At 48.4% G+C, this 17,500-nt stretch overlaps 3 protein-coding genes across 3 annotated transcripts in view; 1 reads left to right on the plus strand and 2 right to left on the minus strand.

The window, feature by feature from the left end:
• The window catches only part of tecpr1a (tectonin beta-propeller repeat containing 1a), a 16,146-nt gene extending 6,419 nt beyond the window's left edge, over window positions 1-9,727 (plus strand). The window contains exons 9-24 of the mRNA XM_079757516.1: window positions 100-248; window positions 673-1,346; window positions 1,715-1,860; window positions 2,887-3,042; window positions 3,351-3,500; window positions 4,214-4,371; window positions 4,717-4,947; window positions 5,386-5,482; window positions 5,727-5,806; window positions 5,908-5,964; window positions 6,437-6,611; window positions 7,042-7,177; window positions 7,373-7,465; window positions 7,703-7,809; window positions 7,953-8,072; window positions 8,201-9,727. Of these exons, the coding sequence (XP_079613642.1) occupies window positions 100-248; window positions 673-1,346; window positions 1,715-1,860; window positions 2,887-3,042; window positions 3,351-3,500; window positions 4,214-4,371; window positions 4,717-4,947; window positions 5,386-5,482; window positions 5,727-5,806; window positions 5,908-5,964; window positions 6,437-6,611; window positions 7,042-7,177; window positions 7,373-7,465; window positions 7,703-7,809; window positions 7,953-8,072; window positions 8,201-8,353 (2,682 nt within the window). The 3' untranslated portion in view covers window positions 8,354-9,727. The remainder of the gene's footprint in view (window positions 1-99; window positions 249-672; window positions 1,347-1,714; window positions 1,861-2,886; window positions 3,043-3,350; window positions 3,501-4,213; window positions 4,372-4,716; window positions 4,948-5,385; window positions 5,483-5,726; window positions 5,807-5,907; window positions 5,965-6,436; window positions 6,612-7,041; window positions 7,178-7,372; window positions 7,466-7,702; window positions 7,810-7,952; window positions 8,073-8,200) is intronic.
• A 954-nt stretch (window positions 9,728-10,681) lies between these two features.
• bhlha15 (basic helix-loop-helix family, member a15) lies at window positions 10,682-11,293 on the minus strand (the record flags this gene model as incomplete). Its single annotated transcript, XM_079756412.1, has 1 exon — window positions 10,682-11,293. The coding sequence occupies one exon, from the start codon at window positions 11,291-11,293 to the stop codon at window positions 10,682-10,684; it is 612 nt and encodes a 203-aa protein (XP_079612538.1).
• A 3,095-nt stretch (window positions 11,294-14,388) lies between these two features.
• The window catches only part of LOC307090113 (uncharacterized protein), a 4,875-nt gene continuing 1,763 nt past the window's right edge, over window positions 14,389-17,500 (minus strand). The window contains exons 3-5 of the mRNA XM_079756656.1: window positions 15,930-16,632; window positions 15,492-15,600; window positions 14,389-15,309 (exon numbers count right to left, since the gene is read on the minus strand). Of these exons, the coding sequence (XP_079612782.1) occupies window positions 15,101-15,309; window positions 15,492-15,600; window positions 15,930-16,632 (1,021 nt within the window). The 3' untranslated portion in view covers window positions 14,389-15,100. The remainder of the gene's footprint in view (window positions 15,310-15,491; window positions 15,601-15,929; window positions 16,633-17,500) is intronic.

Consider the following 17,500-nt stretch of genomic DNA (forward strand, 5'->3'; position numbering starts at 1 on the left):
TGTGAAGAGGTCTTCCAGAGGAGGGATCTTGCGACCCGTTGCTGTAGCCTGAGCCGCTGGGTTGAGTGATGACTGTCTAACCCTGGTTCTGGACCCCAGGTGTGGGCGCTGGGCAGCGGCGAGCGGGGCCTGTACCAGCGGCAGGGCGTGACCGCCAGCGAGCTGAGCGGGAAGGCGTGGCGAGCTCTGAGCGCGCCCAGAGACAGCGAGCGCTCGCACTCCAGCGCCAGCACTAGCAGCCTCCACAGGTAACACACACGCACAGACACACAGACACACACACACACACCCTATCAATCCATAAACGTTGACTCTAAAGTCTTTACATTTTAGTGTTGTATAGGGGGCCTATTGAATGTATTGCAGCATACATACATACGCGCACCAACACACACACACACACACACGCGCGCCCTTGTGTTTACACTCCAAGGCAAGCCTAGTGATAACGTCTTTTGTCCAGAGGTAGTAGAATCAGCCGTTGAGGCTTTTGATTTCACAATGGATTTCAATAAAGTGTAGTGAAGTGTACATAGTGTACAATCAGCCTCAACGGCTGATTGTACACTATGTACACTTCACTACACTTTATTGAAATCCATTGTGAAATCAAAACACCCCAACTGTCTCCTGATTTCTCAGTTCCTGTATTCTATTCTTATCGCGTCGTAGCGCCGGCTGTTTCTTCACCGGCGAGGTGCGCGGCCAATCGGCGGCCAGCGACGCGGACTCTGACATCGAGCGGGAGCGAGCGGCCACGGGGGGATCCCCCATCCCGGCAACCTCAGACGCTCACGTGGGGGACCCCGGCCACGCCCCTGACCCCGCCCTTGACAACGCCCTCCTGCCCCCTTTGGCCTACCTCGGTGACGACGCCCCCCCGAAACTCTGCAGCGTCCCCAAGGTGACCAGCGACAGCTTCATCTCCGAGCTCCTCTCCGACCGGCCCGGGGCCGGGGGGCCCTCAGCCGCCGGGCTCCCCGCCCAGGAGGAGGAGCCCCTCCACGGGGAGGGGGACGGCCAGCCGGGGCCGCCCCCCACCACCTCCTCTGCACCGGCGCCGGCCCTCTCCTCCAGCCAGTCCAGGGGCCCGCTCTGGAGCAACGTGGACCTGGAGGAGACCCAGAGCCAGCCGGACCCCGTGGCGGAGGGGGCCCCCGGGTGGGCGGGGCCGGACCGCGCAGACACCTGCAGCCTGTCGTCCGTGGTGACGTACTCTCTTGCCCTGGAGGAGGAGCCCTACGGGGAGGACGGCCCCCCCATGTGGGCCTGGGTCAGCGGCGGGGGCTGCGCCGTGGACGCCCACTCTCAGCTCAACTGGTTCAGCGGCCCCGGGCTCACTGGGGGTGGGTTGGACTCTGTCCCGTTCTGTCTGTCCGTGTCCCCGTCCGTTGTCTCTGTCTCCGCGTCCGTCCGTCTGTCTGTTGATCCGACGTGGAGAGAGGGCCCTTGATCTGAAGTGTGGAAGCCTTTAACAGTGTCGGTTGAACTGTGAACAGTGCAGGCAGGTATGCTAGTGTTGAGCGCTGGTCAGACTCTCTTGGTTTGAACCCCAGTGTGCGCAGTCGACCTGTAGGCCTCCTAGAACAGGCTGGCCTAATTCCTGGCCTTGCCCATTCGGGACATGTATCTAATACTAGAATCAACGTGAGTATGCTCTGTATAAAAGCGTCTGCTAACTAAACTCAGCATGTTTTGTCATCGCCGTGGACAGCGTTGGTCCAGTCGGTCCAGAGCATGAGCCTGTCCATCAGCCCGGGCCAGACGGCGGCCTGGCACCAGCAGATCCTGGAGCAGCTGGGCCAGAGGTCCAAGAGAGAGATGGAGAACTTCAAACACTATGAGCAGGCTGTGGAGCAGGTACAGGGCCACTGTCATTCTGGACAGTCACCATGCCATTCATCGTCGCTACCATCTGTTTCTCAAGTCATGTTTGCACGCTTCTGTTTATGCATTTGTATTTTTTATATCAAAATGTCTTTCTTTGCTTGCCTCTCCTCTACTCTCCTTTCCTCCACTCTCTTCTCTTCTCCTCCCTCTATTCTCTCCTCCCTCCCCTCATCTCCTCTCTCCTCTCCTCATCTCCTCTCTCCTCATCCCCTCTCCTCTCCTCATCTCTTCTCTTCCACTCCCTCTCTGCTCTCCTGTTCCTTCTCTGCTCCCTCTCCTCATCCCCTCTTCCCTCTCTCCTCTCCTCATCTCTTCTCTTCCACTCCCTCTCTGCTCTCCTGTTCCTTCTCTGCTCCCTGTCCTCATCCCCTCTTTCCTCTCTCCTCTCCTCATCTCTTCTCTTCCACTCCCTCTCTGCTCTCCTCTGTTCCTTCTCTGCTCCCTCTCCTCATCCCCTCTCTCCTCTCTCCTCTCCTCATCTCTTCTCTTCCACTCCCTCTCTGCTCTCCTCTGTTCCTTCTCTGCTCCCTCTCCTCATCCCCTCTCTCCTCTCTCCTCTCCTCATCTCTTCTCTTCCACTCCCTCTCTGCTCTCCTCTGTTCCTTCTCTGCTCCCTCTCCTCATCCCCTCTCTCCTCTCTCCTCTCCTCATCTCTTCTCTTCCACTCCCTCTCTGCTCTCCTCTGTTCCTTCTCTGCTCCCTCTCCTCATCCCCTCTCTCCTCTCTCCTCTCCTCATCTCTTCTCTTCCACTCCCTCTCTGCTCTCCTCTGTTCCTTCTCTGCTCCCTCTCCTCATCCCCTCTCTCCTCTCTCCTCTCCTCATCTCTTCTCTTCCACTCCCTCTCTGCTCTCCTCTGTTCCTTCTCTGCTCCCTCTCCTCATCCCCTCTCTCCTCTCTCCTCTCCTCATCTCTTCTCTTCCACTCCCTCTCTGCTCTCCTCTGTTCCTTCTCTGCTCCCTCTCCTCATCCCCTCTCTCCTCCCCCCTCCTGGGCAGTCGGTGTGGGTGAAGAAGGGCACCATGCAGTGGTGGAGGGACTGGAAGCCCCACAAGTGGGTGGATGTGCGCTTCGCCCTGGAGCAGTTCTCCGGCCCGGACGGCAACAAGGACGGCATCCTCTTCCTCTACTACAACTTCAATGAGGAGAAGAAGGTGAGAGAGAGAGACAGAGCGTAGTGTATGTGTGGTTGGTGCAGGTGTTTGTGTGTGTAACTTGTTAATCCGCAGAGCAGCAGGAGGTTTGTGTAGTCGTATACCATCCTGTTTGTGTTGGATTTAGCTTTTTAGGGCACCCTGTGAGTCACCTATGTTTGTTTGACACTGTGTTTCAGTTTCTGTGTGTGTGCGTGTCCATAGAGATGAACACTTCTGCCAACACCCTTCAGGCTGTCAATAATTATGATACATCACATTAACCGTTGCTCCACCTTGTGCACTCCCTCTCCTCTCCTTCCGCCCAGTACCTGCATGCCTTTGTCAATGAGGTGACCATCTTGGTGCCGGTGCTGAATGACGCTAAACACACGTTCGCCATCTACACAGCGGAAAGGACCAAGCAGAGGTGGCCCATCCGGTTGGCCGCCTCCACAGAGCTAGAGATGCACGACTGGGTGAGGTCCAAATGATCCAAATAGTAAATGATAAGCCGGTTTTTTGGGTGTGGATCACACATAAGACGAGCAGATTAAAAGAAATCCAACACTGCCACTCCCAAGTGAGAGAGACTAAACCTTTGCATCATAGTAACCTTAGCTGAAGGAGAGTACTTATGTCAGCACATTTAAGTTATGTGTATTATATTAAAGAAACAAACAATGGATATCTATAAAAACAAATTCTCATTTTAAGTGAATAAAGCTTTCTCTCTGCAATTTTAGAACCTTGTTTAGTGTGAAGTGAGCAACTGTGTTTATTGTTGCAAAAACCAGAATGCTATTTGAGGAAGTGGGTCGAAAATTGAATTGTTGTGTTTCCTTGAAGTCTGAGGCTTTTTAGAACCTCTCAAATCCTGTCTGACCCATTCTTATGCCACTTTCACCCCTGTCGTGGCAATTTCTTTCTGAGATATTGTGCCTCGGACCGATGAGACTTTAGTTTTTCTGGTATAGATAAAGGGGTCCTTGTGATTGGTTCATCCCAAGGACAAAGTTAACAAAGGGGAACTAGATAGCACCAGTTAACAGACGGGGTGGCCAGATAGCACAACCTGAAGAAAAAAAAGCTTAAAGTATTAAAACTAACCAACATATACATTCTTCCATAACACTCCTCTCCTGCTAATAACTCCCTCCCTCACCCTCCATCTCTCCCCTGCCCCGTCCAGCTGGCTTTGTTGAGCGTGTCTTGCTGTGACTCCAGGGGGATCCAGGGTCCCCCCTCCAAACAGGCCATCTGGTCGGTCACCTGCAGGGGGGACATCTTCGTCAGCGAGCCTAGCCCCGCCCTGGAGGCATTGCCCTACCCCACCCCCTGCGAACAAATGTGAGAACACTCATCAACTCTTATCCCGAGGGAGCCAAACCTGATTAAATGGTGTTGTTCACATGATCAGGGTACTCACCCTTTCTCTCTTAGGACAGAACCGTTAACCATCAACTGTGATCGATTGTTGCACATTTCTTACCATTGGAAGTTTTTGTGAAATGTGATGTCTAGTTGATTGTTACGATGAGTATGTTGTAGTTCGTAGGAACGTTTTGAAAGACTACTGCACTTGGAAGCCTACACTGACAAACTTTTTATTGCTAGTTATGTTCTGGTCTGAGACCTTCAGTGTTTTGTTGAAAATCAACCAAAAACCTTTCCTTCCATGTTTCTGTTGGTCAGGTTCTGGCGGCAGGTGGGGGGGCACCTTCGCCTGGTGGAGGGCAACAGCGTAGGGGTGGTGTGGGGTATCGGCTACGACCACACCGCCTGGGTGCACACCGGCGGCTACGGAGGTGGCATCTTCCAGGGCCTGGCCAGCAGCACGGACAACATCTACACCCAAACGGACGTCAAGAGCGTCTACATCTATGAGAACCAGCGGTGGAACCCGGTTTCAGGCTACACCAACAGGTAACCGGGTGATGCACGTTTACCAGGGTAATGTACCTCTACTGTGTTATTTCACCTACCATGCCGGGGTATGACGTGGGCCTCATATACTGACTCACAACGAGCACTACTATTGTGGGGTCGGTCACCGCATGTAATAAAGAAGCACTAGCTGGTTTGTGACCAGCAGGGGGCAGAAGGCGGCTCTGTATACTTGATATTTGGCTGAGGATCCTCCATTATCCTGTTTCCACAGTACTTCATAAACAATTCTGCATTTTTAAGTTTGAGTGTTCAACTTACAAATCAACTTACAAAACGGTACACATGTCTCATGCCCCAAGAGTCTGTACCAAATGGACCAAACAAATATAATTTGTCACAGTTGCATTTTATATAAGTTCCATGTGTCTCTCTCTGGGGCTTTGTTGTAAATACTTTGTGTTTCTGTGTCCTCAGAGGTCTTCCAACGGACCGATACATGTGGAGCGATGCTTCTGGTCTGCATGAGTGCACCAAGACACATACCACAACCCCCTCCCCGCACTGGACATGGGTGAGTCACTCACTCACCCGCACTTCAAATTGGACGTTGAAGTGAAAATTGACCAGATATTTAAAGTTATTTTTAGTTGTAATAATTGTTTCTGCTTATTTCTATTATCTATGACAATTTCTGTTGCTATTCCACACTACCTTGCTCTTGACAGATTAGTAATGGTCCCAAGCATCATATAGAATCATAGCAGAAATAAAGTCAAACCCTTAGGAAGTTAGTATCCTGTATTTTCTATTTGCAGGTGTCTGAATGGGCGGTGGACTACGGTGTCTCTGAAGGGACAGACCGAGAGGGATGGCAGTACGCTGCAGATTTCCCTGCGTAAGAGTCACCGTTATGCTCCTCCTCCTCTCTCTGTTGACGTCAAACAAGCTTGAAGTGAACTGCTGAGATCACAGCCTGCTACTCTCCTCTCCCTGCAGATCCTACCACGGCTATAAGACCTTGAAGGACTTTGTGCGTAGGAGGCGATGGGCCAGGTATTGTTTAGAGTGCTCCACTGGCCTCCACATTGATGTAATACGATTAGTAATAAGCACTCTCTTTATGGCAGACCACTCCCACTTTTGCAACACAAACTGAATGGAAAAATATATAGAATTTTATAATTACGATTTTGAAAAGGTTTATATACTTTACAAGAGGAACCATTTTTTTATTGACCTGTCAGTGATCAGTCAATTAAACATAATGAACAAACAGTAATTTCATTTAGATTGAAAACACTTAATAAATACTGAATGTTTCCTTTTCTTTATCTTGATTGTTAAATGATTGTATGTTAATTGTTTTTTGTTCAATTATCACTAACAATACACACCAAAAAAAGTGGACAACTATATTAATTCTTAGGATAGTGTTATAACAATAGTCTGACATTAGTTTATTGAGCTAATTCCTAGAGTAAACGGGAAGCCACTGACATTTATTTGGTGTAATTGATTTCGACAGGAAGTGTAAACTCACCACCACAGGGCCATGGCAGGAAGTCCCGCCCATTGCTTTGAGTGACGTGAGCATCCTCCCTTGTGCTGCTCAGAGCAGCGTGGAGGTGGTGCCCTTGTGGGCCATCAGCAACAAGGGAGACGTGTTGTGTCGACTTGGGGTCACCACGCTGACACCTGCCGTGAGTGGAACACACACACACACACACACACACACACACACACACACACACACACACACACACACACACACACACAGATGTAAACACACATGTGCACACACACTTTCTCTGATATATGTTCAAAATGTGGCTTGTGACGCTTGACATAAAACTGTACCTCCTAGGATTTTCCCCCAAAGAATATTCAATATAATAATATTTTTTGTGTACATATTTGGTGTTAAATGGAAACTCCAAGCTGAAAGAAACGGTTCGATCCCCTATGTCCACCATCTTGCTTTGGACATCCTAAAGCAGGAAGCTTGACCCATGCTCATTTAATGGCATGAATCTGTATTCACTAAATGAATTAACAGACGGCCCCCCTAGAGACAGGTGGGTAGAGTACCTCTTAGTTTCTTGATCCACCCGCCATGTGCTCTTCTCCCAGGGGTCGTCATGGCTACACGTGGGAACGGACCAGGCCTTCAAGTCAGTCTCCATCGGAGGGGCCAGCCAGGTGTGGGCCATCGCCAGGGACGGCTCCGCCTTCTTCAGGGGTTCTGTATCCACCTGCAATCCTGCAGGTGAGTCGAGGTGGTGGTGGTGGTGGGGTGGGGGGGTAGGGGCGCACGTCGTTTGTTTACAGGTTGGCCCAAAATGTACACGCAAAGTTGGGTCGGCTGACTGCATGTAGATTTGTTGTTTGTTTTGTGGTACAGTGATGAATGTGCTGTGTTCTGAGGAAGATAATAGTGTGCTCGGTTTGTCACCCCCTGCAGGAGAGTGCTGGTACCACATCCCTTCGCCGCCAAAACAGAAGTTGAAGCAGGTCTCAGTAGGAAGGACGTCCATCTGCGCTGTGGATGAAAACGGTAAAATGGTGGCATTTAAACTTCCTCTAATGACTAATGACTATTATGTATGTGTGTCTGTGTGTGGGTGTGCCTATATCATAATCGTTTTTTTAAATGTTAGATTTATTCTGTTTTCTCAGCCTCCCTTGAAAGTCAAATTGAATAATGAGTCTGCCAAATGACCAAAGTAAATCCACGACCCTGATAATGTTCATATTTCTATTTTGTCACTGTCCACGTCGCGCTGCCGTCCAGGTAACCTGTGGTACCGTAAGGACGTGACTCCCAGCTACCCCCAGGGATCCTCCTGGGAGCACATCTCTGACAACGTCCGCAAGGTCTCCGTCGGCCCTCTGGATCAGGTACCAGCGACCCAGGCACCGTTCACACCAACGTAGACCCCCTCTGCTTCTGTGTAACGGGGTATGTTGTGCCTGTGCTGTGGTTGTGTTTGGTGACCGTATGTTGTGGTCGTGTGCTGCGGTTGTGCGTGTTCTCTGCGTAGGTGTGGATCATAGCCGACAAGGTGCAGGGCAGCCATAGTCTGAGCTGTGGGACGGTGTGTCATCGGCTGGGAGTCCAACCCCTGGACCCCAAAGGACAGTCTTGGGACTACGGCATAGGGGTGAGGGCGCTGGCCATTCATCCTAGCTCCACTGTTTACCTCTGTTCTTACACCAGAGTCTTGTCAATGTGTGTCCGTGTTCCCGAAGCTGTTTTGTTCATTGAACGCCGACCCTCCATTTTGTTTAGGGTGGTTGGGACCACGTCTCCATCAGAGGGAACTCCATGGATCCGCCGCGGATCTGCCTACCCTCTCTAACAGGCCGATCACTGCCCGCTCGTGGCGTTCCACAGCCCGCCCACAACCCAGAGGGAGCCAATGGCAGCGCTGGGGGATGCTAACCAGGCAGTGGATGCGAGACACCAGACAGGAGCGCAGCCAATACCCCCTCTCCATGTATGTTGTTTAACAACGTAGGGTTATGCTTTAAAACATTCCACAGTGCAAATATTTGGCTGTAGTTTATTATGCTCAGCTGTTCCTTCCCCAACTCCAAACTGTTTAAGCTACTACTTCAAATCTCATGGTTGAAGAAAGATGGTTGAAAGAGAGAGGGAATGACCTACATGGTCAGCGAAGATGCAATGTACTTTATACATTTGGGATTTAACTGTTAATTATAATATAATTAATTATGTGCTGGAATGATTCTCCGTTATTAAGTGGCTGTAACCCGCTTATATTCCAAGTTCTTATTATTGGTATTTTTTTTATTTTAGTTGTAAATCTTTCTTAGGACATTTTGACCACTATCATAAGCCAAAAGTTGCATTGTTGTCGAACTAACCTGTCTTAATGTCTATTTGATACGTTTATTTATGTGTTTGTGGTTATTGAGAACGAGGCTGCCTAGGGAATAGGGGAAAGTTTAATGGAGCGGAAGCTTGAATGTAGATGTGAACAGTTTACTTTAATAGGGATTTTGGCGTCTAAACTGCCCGTAATAGCAGCTGTTATATTACACACACTGAAGAAGATGCTTTAGTTCACAACAATGCTGGTTAACCCCACTGAATGGATGAGATAATGCTACATTTCTAGGGTCCCCTGACCTCATGTTCGACAAAGCTTGTATGCTGTGTTTCCCCTGACCACCTACCTGCTGCAGATCACCTATTGGTCACATTTCAGTTCAAATGTGTCAGGAAATGTGCAGTCGTCCTCCATCAATGAGATACAATGGACCCTTCTGCCTGGGGTGGGAGGGATCACAGGGGGTGGATAGTTGTTTTATCTCTTAAGGCGGGAGTGTTGATCTCGTCGTACATCCCTTTTCTCAGGACAAAACTAGTGATGTAGTGCATGAAAGAAAAACTGTATTCCACGCTTGCTTTAAGAAAAATAAAAAATAAAAGCAAGAGTGGAATGACTGAGTAGGACGCAAGTCTTTTTCCCTTATCTGTATAATATTGGTGTTGATTATCATGTCATAATGTCATGCTGGTACGTCCCGATGGAATTATGTGTATTTATCAGGAGTAAGAAAATGAGAGGAATATTCAAAAATCACTTTTAGACAGACATTACAACCACTTGTATCACTAAAAGCGTTAGTTTATGTAAAGAAAATAGGCTATCTGTGAATAAATTAGGACAATATGGCCAGACATGATAAGCGTGTCGTTGATAAGGTAACTACAGTACATTGTCTGTTAAAGGATAGCTCAGCTGAAACGACATGCTACTCTTTGGCAAGTGCATTCTCCATTTCTCTGCTGTGCATGGTGAATAACTAGCTCTTTGTCAATAAATAAACGTGTTTATTGATAAAAAAAACATTCTCAAAATCCTTTTGTTTTCAAGGTACTTCATTGTAATTCATTGGTTTAGATTTTTTGGGGGGGAAAATAAAATTTCAACATCACAGAAGTAAATGTCCACTCAAAATTGGCACCTCAAAATTGACTTGCTATGTTTTCGAAGAAAGACAACTTTAACTCCACTAAATCCAAACACCTTTTGGCCAAAGTTATTTAAATTCAAAGTAACAAATTCTCTTATGTAAATTTCTCAAACTAGATTTTCAACCTACTTTAAACATTGCAATATTTGTCTCTGGGAACTGCCTGTTGTCCCAGTTGACTCTGGCAGTTGGCACCTGAGGCTACGATTGGCATGTATTTCTTACTGATAACACGAGAGAAAGTCACTGAGCTGAACAGCAGCCGTCTCTCAGTCTCTCTGCTTCCACCACAACACATAAGAAGCAGACAGAACAATGAACAGAACCATAGCAGTCCCATGCGTTGGGCACACAGCACAATAAAATAGACACAACTGGTACGAATATCTGTAAAAGTTTCTCTTGTCTTTGCATTCATCTCTAATGTATAATAAATAGAGGGAAATGAAGGTTTGATGTCCCAAGGTATATCTGAAGGAATGACTACCCTTTATCTCCAAAAAACACCCATTCCCCAAGGACACCTGAGAACGAAAGCGCCCAGTTTAATATTCACAGTATCGGCGTACAAGCCCTCACGGATGTCCTCTTTCATCCACCAGGGGCTCGGATCATAACTGGATGCATCCCCTGTCACATACGAATGTTTTGCTCAGAACCCATGACCCTTTTGTGGCTGCGGTTCTGAACAAAGCAGGGATGGCCTTCCCACTGCCCAGGGGCCCCCGGGTCCTCGGCCAGCCCTGCTAGCACCGTTGGCTCTGTGTTAGCTGCCCTGGCTGAAGCTATGCGTGTGGGTGAGGAACTGGGTGAGGCCCTCCTCCCCTTCCTCCTCCAGGTGCCTCTGGTAGCACTGCAGGAGCTTGGCCTCCTCCGCCTGGGCCTGTGCATCAGGCAGGCAGGCCCCGGTCATCCCCAGGATGATGGTGGTCAGGGACTTGATGTAGTTCTTGGCCAGCGTCAGCGTCTCGATCTTGGACAGCTTCTTCTCCGTCTTGATGTGGGGGATGGACTCACGCAGCGCCTGGAAGGCGTTGTTCAGCTTGTGCATGCGCTGCCGCTCCCGCTCGTTGCTCTCCAGCCGGCGGACGTTGCGCTCGGCGGAGGGCGCCCCCCGCTGGCGCCGCCGCCTGCCCCCGCCGCCGCCCCCCCGTCCCTTGCCGCCGGCCCCGTTGCGTCGGCCCTTGCTCCGCAGGGAGCCCCGCCACGAGCCACCGGCGGGCGCAGAGGCCTCGGAGTCGCCCTCCTCCTGCTCGCTGGACGTGCCGGCCTCCTCCTCCTCCACCTCTGTGTCCTCCGGGTCCTCCAGCGCCGGGGCCGGGCTGGCATCGGCCCATGGCCTCCTGGACGATTTCACAGCCTTCCCTTTGGACTTCATTCCCCTGTCTCTGACCTGGTCCGCTGCGACAGTGATGAGCTCGCCCAGTGGGGAGGAGTGGCACCGACCTTAAGGGTTGGATTGAATGGTACTGGATGAGAGCATGATCTCCTCTATTGAAGTATAACAAAGACTCATATCAGTAGTAGTAATGAAGAACATTATAAGGGTGGATAATAACAGAGGGAGATGGAGAATTATATACTCTTATGCAGGCCGACTTAAGAGTACACAAAACCATCCAATTTCAAGAGCCAGGTATCCCCGGGTCTGCTGTATCTAATCAGCCCGGGCGGTGTGAAAACTCCATGATGTTGGCCTGTAATCTATCCCTCACTGATAAAAGTGCCCACCTCAAGGTTACACTCACAAAACAAACTCTAAAGCAAGCAGACGCGCTGTTCTGCATACTAAACACTTTTTCAACACGACTGGTGTGTCAGAATTTCTGATTCTGGCTGTTGTAAACAAATAATCCAGAATAGGACAGGTGGTGAAAGGTTTTAGTATACGTTTAAGTGAATGATTGTTGTAAAAAATACATTGTACTTTTAAAATTTGCCTGAGCCACTTTGATTAACAAGGCCAATATAGTTTTGCTCACAACTAGCCCTGACTTAGCGCAAACAAATAAAGAGAGCAACATGATTTCAATATACACAAATTTGCGTTTATATTGAAAACAAGTTTATTTTATTTGACTACTTTTTAACTGCTTTGACACTAAGAGCTCTTATGTTAAACTCACGGGTCTTAAATCAGATGTAAAAGAAAAAAGCCCGAAATGGGTGAATTGAAAAGTAACTGTTTTATTGTCTTACCTCTCTTGACAGTTCCTCCCAAACAACCTCCTGGTTTTCAAGAACAACGCACGTCCACCATCTAGCCGTCAATCAATCAAACCATGACTATACCACAAGGAGACCGGTGATCAAAAAATATCAAACGTTATTCTGGCGGATAGACACGCGACGCCCGTGCCACTCTCAGGGATGAGAGATCACTGTCACGTGTGAGAGAGGTACCTGTTGCTGCTCACTATTGTACACGTAGCACTCCCTCAGCCAATGGGTGACCGAGGCAAATAGGACCATTGTCAACCGAATATTGTGGTCAGCCAAAATGTCACTGCAAGGCAGACAGAGTGATAATCTGCTTTACAACCTCAACCATGCATATCTCGTTCGGTTGACACGGTCATTCAGAAATAGATCGTGAAACTCTTTACTGTTGAATTCTGAAGTACTTGAAGATATTGTACTAGGGTAATATTATATTCGTCTGTGCTGTCGGTTTCAGTGTTTGGCATCTTGTTCTTATTTATACATTTAGCAGTAACAAACAGTTTGCGTGCCCGCGCACGCAAACACGCGCGCGCAAATGCACACACGCACGCACACACACACACACAAACACAAACACACACACACACACACACACACACTTATTTAAATCCTTATAATGTACACTGCTTTTGGCGCTACCTACGATATACAATAATTAAATTCGCGTCCAGTTTCGTTGTTGTGGTAAACTATGATAATGGAACCAGTAACTGAGGTTGTCAGTGATACAATCTGTTCTGTCGCTCAGAAATCCCTGGGCTAGCCTACAATATTGAGTATTGGGTCACGGGGAAACAGCCACAAAACCACGCGTGTTTGTATCCCTGAGTGGGGAGAGTACCTCAGTTGTTTACCTTTCCCCCCACCATTTAGCCCCGGGGGTCGAAATTCTGGTATTGTCTACTGGGGTTGTTTAAGGTGTTGGACGAACCGTTTATTGTCAATTTCTTCACTGAACTTCAATTTAACAAGGTGGCTCATCCGGTGAACATCATGTTCAGCGTAGTACTGGCCAATGCACACTGATGTTGCACCATTATATTGTAACTAAAACGCAACTGTTTTAGTTGCAATAGTTTATACAAGAACAGTAACATAATAAGTGACACAGTCACAAAGTGACTGTAGCTAATAGTTACAGGTGTGCAGCTCCCAGCTCTCAAAAGCAAAAATACACAACATAAACACCTCAATGGTGAGTGTCCTTGAACAGCCAGTGTGTGTGTGTGTGTGTGTGTTTGTTTGTGTATGCCTCTTCCTGTGTGTGTGTCTGCATGTGTGTTTGTGTGTGTTTGTGTGAGCGTGTGTGCTTATTAACTATTCTCACTTGGATAACTGGCTGGGTTTCCTGCTGAAGTACATTGTATCTAATCACATTGCTTCTGCTCTTTGTGTGGTAACAAAATATGTTGCTAATTACATTCTTTCTTAAATCGGCCCGAGGCCAACACAAACTGTGTGTTTATTCACATACCATGATAAAGGCCAGGCCGTTTACAGCTGACGAGGTAAGGTAAACACACAGCCATGCCCATGCATGCTTTATTTAAGCAGAAAATTAAGTAAGACTCTCCCTGGATGTGGTAGCGTGGTAGTAGTAGCATTGTAGTGTGCAGTGTGGCACCAGCTAGTCCATATACATTAGGACCATACTAATAAGCATGTAACTCAAAAGCCACCGTGACATTTTTTTGGCTGTAAAATAAGAAAAGCTAAAATGTACTTTATTATCCCCAATTCTAAAAAAGGGATGATGTATCAAGATTGTTGTGCTATAAAGAATGGAGAGCATGTGAGATGTTTCAACCAATATAATTATACTAATTGAGTGTTCCGGCATGTTTTTCTTTAATTGTGTTACTGGACTCAGCTGCTTACACACAACTCAACCTTGAATGAAGTTTATTTATTGACTTCAGTTTCACATCCTTCTTGTTTCTCCCACTCCAACATGATGAATTAACTTTCAGTCCGGCCATCTGTTTTGTCCTTTTTTTTTAACAAGGAGCATCTAGACTTTGATACACACACACACACACACACACACACACACACACACACACACACACACACACACACACACACACACACACACACACACACACACACATACATACACACACTGGACATCCTGCGTCATTAAAGACGCAGTCTTAACTCGATTACTTGCTAAATGATGGCTCCTACCGGACGCATCCACAGTCACTAGGAACATGTACCACATGATTATGCAAGATTCTGTTATGGCATGGCCAGTCACCCAGCATGCACTGCGGTCACGGTTGCCTCGCCATGTCATGACCGGCAGGTGTGCGCGTATCCATTTCGAAAAGGGCCAGGAGAGACCGGTGATGTTAGAAACCCTGAGTCATCAAAAAAATAAGGGAGGGGGGGATAGAGACATGAAGGGGGAGGAGGATGGAGGAAGGGAGGGGGGGAGGGATGGGAGCTAGGGGCGATGGGCAGAGGATAGGAGAGAGAGAGAGAGAGAGAGAGAGAGAGAGAGAGAGACCACAGAGGGAGAGAGGGGGAGAGTGAGTGATGGAGAGAGAGATAGATACCAAAAGCGAGAAAGAGAGAGAGAGAGAGAGAGAGCGAGAGAGTGAGAGAGAGGGGGGAGCGAGATTAGTCATTTTTTCCATGATGCCAAGGCTGGCTGTCGGGCGGCTGGCTGGGAGAAAAACATGTGCGGATGTCACTCCAAACCATGGTGACGGTGAGGGGAAGGGGGGATGCAGCGGAGGATCGTGGAGAGGTGGGGGCAGCAGATGTAGGTCCCTGACGGGCCTCCTCAGAAAGAGCAGTCCAATCAGGTCTACCTGTCCGAGTGTCTCGTCTCATCATGGCCTGTGTGTGTGTGTGTGTGTGTGTGTGTGTGTGTGTGTGTGTGTGTGTGTGTGTGTGTGTGTGTGTGTGTGTGTGTGTGTGTGTGTGTGTGTGTGTGTGTGTGTGCCCCCCTACACTACAGCCCCAGGTCCTCCAGGTCTGATTCGGGGACGTGGGTGAGGACCAGGCAGGTCTTGGGGAGCTGGTATCTCGAAGGGGTCCGCTGCTGAGAGAGTGTGTGGAAGCGCTGTGGACCGGGGTCCGAGTGTTGCCTCCCCGGGTGGCAGTTTGTCTTGGTGGGAGTCGCCCAGTCCAGGGCGGTAAAATCATCCTCCCATTCAAAGCCTTCAAGCCAACAGACAAACAAAAGCAATTATTGACAAGAAGATGCTTTAGGATAACAATGTTGACTACTAGGCTTGGTAAACAACAAGTTAAATTAGTGGATTCCAGCCCTGATCTTGTTACTGGGCTTTTAAGTGTGAAATGGGGCTGGCGCTATTTTTAAGGAATTCATTTTAAATCACCATGGTCCAAGGCCAAGTCCTGATGGTTGTTAGGATAGCTGCTTGGTGTGGAGGGGAACTCATCGTAGGACACTGAGGACAGGCTTGGCTGTGGCCTGGTGGGGCTTTCCTATGGAGGAGGGGTGTGCGTTAGATAGTAAGCTAGCTAGCTAGCTGCCAGAACAAGCCTTTATTTCAGTGTACTTAGCATAACAGGATTCCATCTTAAACAATAGTATTTGGATAGTCTTGAATAAAACAAATGTTTTTTGGATTTAATAAGTCACATGATGAGTGTTTTGCTAATGTTTACCCAAACATGAAGCATTTTATTTAAAAGTGACAACCGAAGAGCTTGATTGTATTAGGGATCATGTTTTTGGCATGAGGTAGGACTCAATTGGGAATTAACCTTTTAAACCAAACTTGCAAGATGTTAAAGCCTATGAGTGTCCTTACCTGATCAAACAGATAGACAATGACCTCATCACAGAAGGACACATGCCTCACTGGCCTCTGGTCTCCCACAGGGTTCTGAAGAGTGTGACTTGTCGCTGTGTTTCTGTTCCCTGACAAGTTCTCCTCACACTGTCCTTCATCAGGACTGTCCAATGAAAGAACTCTGCACCATTTCGAGTTTAAGTTCTCCAATCCACAGCAGACATCACTGGCGTGAGACGTGTGGTAGCCAACATTCCCATTGGTGGAATCCTCATCCCCTCCTTGGTAATATGTGTTATCAAGTTTCTGTGGCAGAACGGTGCAGTCATCAGCATAGAGAATCATTGGAAGTGTGTGCTGAGGTTTAGCGACAATGGCTTCTTTTTTATTTTGTACAATCCAACTGTACAGCTCCTCTTCTGTGGCGCTGAGTTTGATCCAGTCTGCTTCTCTCTTCCACTCTACACCCAACCCCCCTCCTTGGCATGTTCCTAAAGGACCTCTCAGATGGCAGATTGACTTTGATTGCTCCAGGAAACACAGTTGCCTAGGCATGGCGGTCAGGGAGGAGGGAGATGGCAACAGCCAGCTTGGCTGGCACCCCCTTCCGTTCTTTGACCAGGAGACCAAGGACCTTCTCTGGGGCCAGCTGGCTGCCAGGGCCCCCTCGTCAGCCTGGGTCACCCGACTTGAGCTGATCCAGAACTGGAGCTCCTCATTCCTGTGTGCAATGTTTGCAGAGGTGAGGGATCTGTGGAGAAGATCTTTGAATGACAGCAACAATTTAACAATTGAAGTGTGCATTTAATTAATTAACTCGTTTTCCCTGTCTATGCCAGAATTAGTGGGGATTGCACTCGGTTGGCCAATCGCATTTTGGGGGGGGCATGTTGCCCCCCCCAGCCACCCCTGTGGCCACGCCCTTGATGCAGATGCATAGCAGAGCCCAAGAAGCAAACGCAACTGACAATGCATATGGGTACATTGAGAGTAAGGTAGTAACCATTGCCCATTCACCAGTTGTTCTTACAAAACAGATTTAAGCTTAAAGTCCTCCTGTATGACACATCTGGACTAGTGGTGTCTTTGCTCTGGCGAGCATCTTAATGGTCGCTGTGGAGCCACTGGCTGTTTTCTCCTTCAACAACAGGATGTGGTCTGACTGATTAGTCAGCTTTTGCCCTCCAGATAACAAAGAGCATGCATGTGCTCATGCACACGCACTCGCACACACACATACCTAGATGCACTTACTTACTCAGTAATCCTGCACGCACGCACGCACCTGCATACGCACACACACAGACAAACACACACACACACACATACACACACACAAAGACACACACACACACACACGCGCACACACACGCCAGACATTAATATGTGCAGATACACGCACAAAACAACACAAAATATAATTTCAACCCTGAACACACAGACACAGGCACAAATGGACGCGTGCTTCCACAGTAACCCTAAGCTGATGTGTGCACACACACAGGCAGACACTCAGGCACACACACACTCACACACATGTTATTTTCTGGCCGTTCGCTGCGTGGCCTGAATAAATATGGGTGACCATC

This window comes from Pollachius pollachius, assembly GCF_949987615.1.
Source record: "Pollachius pollachius genome assembly, chromosome: 19".
NCBI classification, from domain to species: Eukaryota; Metazoa; Chordata; class Actinopteri; order Gadiformes; family Gadidae; genus Pollachius; species Pollachius pollachius.